This window comes from Poeciliopsis prolifica, unplaced genomic scaffold (assembly GCF_027474105.1).
Source record: "Poeciliopsis prolifica strain line A6 unplaced genomic scaffold, Auburn_PproV2 SCAFFOLD331, whole genome shotgun sequence".
In the NCBI taxonomy this organism is placed as follows: domain Eukaryota; kingdom Metazoa; phylum Chordata; class Actinopteri; order Cyprinodontiformes; family Poeciliidae; genus Poeciliopsis; species Poeciliopsis prolifica.
In genome coordinates, this window is record NW_026562706.1 from 33484 (window position 1) to 40242 (window position 6759).

General features: G+C 41.5%; 1 protein-coding gene across 1 annotated transcript; it reads right to left on the bottom strand.

Moving 5' to 3' along the window:
- Positions 1 to 650: 650 nt before the first annotated feature.
- On the bottom strand, positions 651 to 5545 carry LOC129357889 (WAS/WASL-interacting protein family member 1-like). Its single transcript, XM_055026839.1, has 4 exons — positions 5160 to 5545; positions 4846 to 5064; positions 2677 to 2790; positions 651 to 1637 (listed from the first exon to the last, which is right to left on the bottom strand). The coding sequence occupies exons 1-4, from the start codon at positions 5293 to 5295 to the stop codon at positions 1585 to 1587; spliced, it is 522 nt and encodes a 173-aa protein (XP_054882814.1). The 5' UTR covers positions 5296 to 5545; the 3' UTR covers positions 651 to 1584.
- Between the last annotated feature and the right edge of the window lie 1214 nt (positions 5546 to 6759).

Sequence of the window (6759 nt, forward strand, 5' to 3'; positions counted from 1 at the left end):
GTTAAGAATAAATGTTTTCACTGAGGCTCTTAAATGTGTGCAAATTTGAAATTCAAAATTGACATTTTTAACTGCATTTGAAATAGACCATCAAATATTGCAGTAAGCATAATGTGAGGAAACAAAACTTTTGCAAGGGAATGCAAAAGAAAATCGTTTCACTATACCCCAAGAGGGCTCTGTAAGGAGCAGCTTGTAAATCAAGATATATTTGCGTTTGCATCACAAATACAGTCTGAATCTTGTTTTGTGCATTTGTAAATTATGAAACTGTTTTAGCTCCATATTATGGAGCTCCAAATAAGTTCACCATATGTTTCATACATCTATAAATGTCATATTTCCAAGCTAAATAATTAATCCACATCGAAGCTAATTGTTTAGGTCCAAATTAATTATTTCAACTAAATATGTAGTTTGGAAATAATTAAGTGGAAAACTATTATAATTAACAGAAATAAATACTGGAAAACAAGTGTGTCAATAATCAACATATGGTTTAGTGATAAAATTCCTAACATAAGTGGACTTTTTAGTAATATTTAAAATTAAATTGATCTGTATTTTAGTAGAGATCATTTTACAACAAACAAGTTTAAAACACCTTTGTTTACATTTATTGTCCTCTTTATTGCACATTTATGAAATGAATAATATGGCTTATGTGGTAAGATATTGTTTATCTAATTGACTTTTCTGCTCACTGTCCTTTTCTATTCCCAAACAGGAATTGTTCAGGAATATTGGTGTATGATTTAATAAAAGCATTCCCCTTTTTCACCTAAAGTAAGCATTTTAAATGCAAATAGTTTCCTTTCAGATGACAACCTCACAGAAAACATTTCTTTGAAACAAAACAAAGCAGAATATTATAGCGAACATAACACTGCAAACAAAACTTATCCCATAGTTCAATATCAGCTGATTACATCATAAAGATACATACAGACTCTGCTGTGCATCAAGACAATTTAACAAAACAATATTCAGTAAGATTTTTCAATCATGATGTAAAATTCTGCAGAAATGTCCATGAAAACACATCAAGCATCCTCGCAAAATTAAAACGTACCGCTCCAGTGGTTGTAGCAGAAACAAAGTGGTGAAAAAAACTAAGTCTACATTCATGCTGTAGAGGCACACAGAGAGGCTGAGATCATTTGAACTTTGTCTTTGTCTGAATCTAAGGCACCTTGATTGATTTCCTGATGCGTTGGGTTATAAAAATCCAAAACTCAGTTATGGCATCAACTGAAAACAGAGGAAATAGAATAATTACAAGAACAAAATTTAAGTATCAAAATCAATGAAGGCTTCCAGGAACAGCATGGTTATAAATGTATAAAAAAACAACAACAAAAAAACAACAACCCCAAAACAAATAATTTCCCCAGCGCATAAATGTACAAAATAAACCATTTCTCTACAACAGAGGCATATGGTGTGACCTCCACTGTGCTTTTATTTGAATTCCTGGAGCCTTGTGGTCCTCACATGAGGACTTCTGGTCAACTGAGAAAGCGAGAGATGAGAAGAGAGGAAGAGGTGGAAGGTCCAAGTGTTGTAGAGGCAGCCATCTTTACTTCACCTGGGTATAGGGGGAAGGGGAGGAGCGCCTCGCTCTTTTTTACCAGAACCTGGAAATTACAGAATCAATTAACAGAATGTGTTTTTTAAGATGGAACATATGCACAGAATATGTTCCTCCACCATATGGTGCTGTGACACAAATATGAAGACATTCATTTCTTTGTAAAGGTTTCAGAGATTGAAAAAAATGAGACCATAATTCACTTTTTCCACATTTAATGTGACATAAGCGCTGCATGACTCATATTAAAAGGAAATATCTAGTTTAGAATGAAAATTTTTTAAAATCCTGGATGAATAAATGTACAAACCCTTTCAACAGTGTTGTTTTTTAGTTCACACCTTCCATCGGTTGTAGAGGGATTGAGAAAAGTGAAAGCAATTTGGAATGACCATAAAGTGGCAATTTGTAAAATCAGTGAGAAGGTAGCACTTGTTGAGAGAAACGTTGAGCAGAAATCACCAAACCTCTGCACCAAAGACTGTTTTCAAAAACAAGTAAAAAGCATTTTTCATGTTTCTGCTGGTATGAAGCCAAAAAGTGTTCCTGTTAAAAACTTAAATATTATTTTGTACCTAGCATTTCTCAAAAATGTATGTGAAAACACAAAATATTTTGGACAATGAAAACAGTTTGGAGTTTGTTTCCAGTCATATTTGTTTGGAAGTACCTCTTATGTGAACATAATCTCTATTTAGTTAGCTATGGTGTACCTCAAGCTGAATGTTGAAACCTCTTGTTTTCACTCTCTATGTTGCCCCTGGAATACATTTTTGCACACTTTAACTTCTTTTCACTGCCTTGCAGATAATTAGCAGATTTATCTTCCCTTTAAACAGGGAAAAACTTGGGCTGTTAGCTCACTGTCTTGAAGATGTTTAATAGTGGATGTCTAGAATATTTTTTTTTCCCCAAATGAAAATTGTCATCATTAAGATAAAGTGCATTGGGTCCTTTATCGTCTTATTGCAAAATAAATGTTTGGAACAGTCTGCTAAATTTGACATTGACAACATGTGAGCTAGTCTTCACATACTGCATGAAAAACATAAACAAAAAATATGTTTTCACATTGTGTTACTCACCTTTGCTCTCTGTCTTAGAGATCTTACTGGGGTAGGTTTTCTGCGAGGGCACATAGGGGTCAGGTGGAGGAAGGTCCGAAATGGGATGAAAGGTGAACCTGCACTCAAAGTCATCTGTTGAATGAAAGAAACCAGAGAAATTATCGCCATTAGACTGGATGATCGATCCAACATGACGCAAAACAAATGGAGCTGAACCAGTTTTTGTAAAGGTGCTATGAATGGGATCTAGAACCCTCCGCTGTTTTAGGCAGAAACTTTTGTCCCCCCACTGCCTTCCAGAATGAAGCCACCTTTGTGATTGATTGAAGACAAAAAATTTAATTGGAGGTCGGGGAGTTTCCTGCCTTAAATGAAGCATGTGGTAAAAACAAAAATGATGGCAACACAATCAGTCTGAAAAATGCTCCACTGGACTTTTTCTAAATCAGGCTTTCATAATGTGTATGGTGTCAAATACAAAATACAAAAGTATTCATGCCCTAAGGCAGGGGTGTAAAACTCCAGTCCTCAAGGGCCGGTGTCCTGCAACTTTTAGATGTGCCTCTGCTGCACCACGTGAATAGAATAACTGGGTCAAGACCCCTATGAAGAAAGGCAACTTTGGCTCTCGTGTTCCCTCACCCGGATGCGGGTCACCGGGGCCCCACTCTGGAGCCAGGCCTGGAGGTGGGGCACGTTGGCGAGCGCCTGGTGGCCGGGCTTTTACCTATGGAGCTATCAGAGCTCCATAGGTAAAAGAGCTCTTTGAGCTCTTTGAGATGGGCTGTCAGGGTCTGGTCCACATTGCCGGCAATAAGTCAGGCTCGTTCCCGGTGAGGGTTGGACTCCGCCAGGGCTGCCCTTTGTCACCGATTCTGTTCATTACTTTTATGGACAGAATTTCTAGGCGCAGCCAGGGTGTTGAGGGGATCTGTTTTGGTGGCCTTAGGATTGCATCTTTGCTTTTTGCAGATGATGTGGTCCAATTGGCGTTATCAGGACGTGATCTGCAGCTCTCGCTGGAGCAGTTTGCAGCCGAGCGTGAAGCGGCCGGGATGAGGATCAGTGCATCCAAGTCCGAGGCCGTGGTCTTTAGTCAGATAGGGTAGAGTGCCTTCTCTGGGTCGAGGGAGATGTCCTGCCTCAAGTGGAGGAGTTCAAGTATCTCGGGATCTTGTTCACGAATGAGGGAAGAAGGGAACGGGAGATCGACAGGCGGATTGGTGGAGCGTCTGCCGTGAAGCGGCGCTGTACCGGTCCGTCGTGATGAAGAGAGAGCTGAGTCAAAAAGCAAAGCTCACGATTTGCGTTCCTACCCTCATCTATGGTCATGGTCATGACCGAAAGAGATCTAGGATGCAAGCGACCAAAATGGGTTTTCTCCATAGGGTGGCTGGGCTCTCCCTTAGAGATAGGGTGAGAATCTCAGTCATCCTGGAGGGACTCAGAGTAGAGCCACTGCTCCTCCACATCGAGAGGAGCCAGTTGAGGCTCAGGCATCTGGTCAGGATGCCTCCTGGACGCCTCCCTGGTGAGGTGTTTCGGACACGTCCCACCGGGAGGAGGCCCCGGAGAAGACCCAGGACACGCTGGAGGGACTACGTCTCTCGGCTGGCTTGGGAATGCCTCGGGATTCCCCTGGAGGAGCTGGAAGAAGTGGCTGGGCCTCCCTTCTTAAGCTGCTACCCCCGCGACCCGACCCCGGATAAGCGGCAGAAGATAGATAGATGGATGGATGGATGGGTCATTAGCAAGGCTCTCAAGAACTTTTCTACATAAAAAGGAGGTAAATAAACAATTTCATTCCAGTGTTGTGGCACATCCAAAAACTGTAGGATTTTGGCCCTTGAGGTTTGGAGTTTGACATCTGTGCGCTAAGGGTTCTGTCCATATTTTCTTACTTCTCAACAACTAACCCTCTTCTGTCTTCCCATGACTTTAAAGAAAATGTCAACTCAAAATAGCTTGTAATTGTGAAATGAAAGTATGCATGCTTCTTAAAGTTTTTTGGTAAATACTCAAGAAAAGGGAATTGCGCATTGGATTTGTGACATAATATGAACAGATTCTTGTGGTATCAGGTGTATTACACTGGAGTTATGAACTTTACTCTTCAATTTATATTGCTCATTTTCATTTTTCAGTCTTTCTCTAAACTAAAGTTAGCACATTGACAGGTTTATAGACCTTGCATTTGGTTGTGGTGAGAGTTTTGGAAGCCATTCCCCATCGGTGGTGGAGGTGGTAGTCCCCCAACGGGCCTGTCTGGCGGCAGGGGGGGCCTACTGCCAGGGCCGCCACGAGGAGGCTCTGGGCCCGGCCGACCGATGGGCGGGGCTGCTTGGGTTGCTCTTAGGCTGCCTACGCCCATGCTGCGACCTGAAGGAGGTGGTGGAGGAAGAGGACCTTTGGAGGAAGAATGAATTTTATTCATTAAACAAACAACAATTTTCTATATTTCTTATCTATTGTTTGAAAAGAAGTGACAACTGGTGGGTTACCTGTGCGTGGTGATGACTGGTTTCTTCCAACAGATGGTGGTCTCTCATTTGGAGGAGGAGGAAGGGGTCCTGATCGACCAGAAGGGGGTGCTGGAGTGTGGCTGGAAGTGATTAAAAAAACATCCATTTTGATCATTTTTTTCTTCACGGAGCAGTATTACGCGTTTCCAGGCATGCAGTGACATTTTATAGCTCAATGAAGTAACTATGTTACCTTCATTTGTTATAAAAATGCTGAGTATATTAAATATCACTTTTTTTTTCTTTGAGGATTTTGTTGGCTCTTGTGGCCTGTATTTTTTGAAGGTATGTTGACAGGAAGAGGGGAACGGAGAGATGGGAAGATATGTGGCAGATGTCACCGGGGCCGGGAGTCGAACCCGCAACGGCCACGTCGAGGACTAGGGCCTCCATATGTGGGTTGTGCTAAACCCCTACGCCACCACAGCACATCCAGATTAAATATGACTTCAAAGAAATTTGAAATTGGGTCTCTGTCTCTTTAAAAACTTCTGCTTTTTCTGAAGCGCCGACTTAAGAAAATCATCCCAACATTGCTCCTCTTTTAAACCTTTAACAATTTTACCAGCATTACTTTGAGAAGTAGCTCAGCAGTTCCAGGAGGTATCTGTTTATTGTAGCTGGCTAGTCTGAAGGAGCTCAGTAGGGGAGGGGCTGTGTCTTGAAGGCGGGGCAAGGTCCACTCAGGACCTTGCAGATAAATGGTTGCAAAAATGATAGCATGATGCAAAGCTAAAAAAAAAAAAAAAAGAAAAAAAAAGATTTTACATGATGCTGCCCCTTAACACAAAAGTCTTTTGAATTTCTGGGATTATGACTTACACATCCAATTTTTACAAGAAGTCTAAAGACTTGCTGTAAAAATTGAAAGAAGGCTTTGATATCTTTTTCAACTGTTTTAGAAATTTCTTTCTGCAAGTAGTTCTGACTAGACTATTTGGCCTATATGACAAAAAGTTGGAAACGACTATGCTACAATAGATGATGATGGCTGTCTCAAGGAAGGATCTCAAGTAGCAGTCTGTATTACAGTGAATCCGAAGAAGCCTCTGACTGAAAACACTTTGTTCTCCCAAGACAAAGTGGAGAATGAACATCCTCTTCACTCGTGAAGAGAATGTTCAGGGTTGTCAATCACTTTTTTTTTGATCCTATGAAGAATCTTTCTGTGCAGAATCATCTCCAGAGGTTCCACAGTCGTGCCAGAACAGAACCGGAACAGAACCAGCCTTCTTTATCAGGCTGTTGAGCCTTTTTAGGTCCCAGGGTTTGATGCTGCCATCCCAACATCTCTCTCCTCTGGGCTCCATCCACAATCCTTCCTTTTCAATCCTCTCTGATTTCTGGCTTCAGCTGTGGTATTATTTCAGCTTTTCCGATGTTGATGAGCTGCTCTTTGGTATAAACCACCTTGTTGCTGGGGTTACATATAATAACAAAGCAGCAAAGGTATGACAAACATTGACCAAAATAAGCTGCGTCAGTCTGGCGACCTGTCCAGGGTGAACCCCGCCTCTCGCCCAGAGCGCAGCTGGACATAGGCACCAGCAACTCCTGACCCCAATAGGGAAAAGGGTGA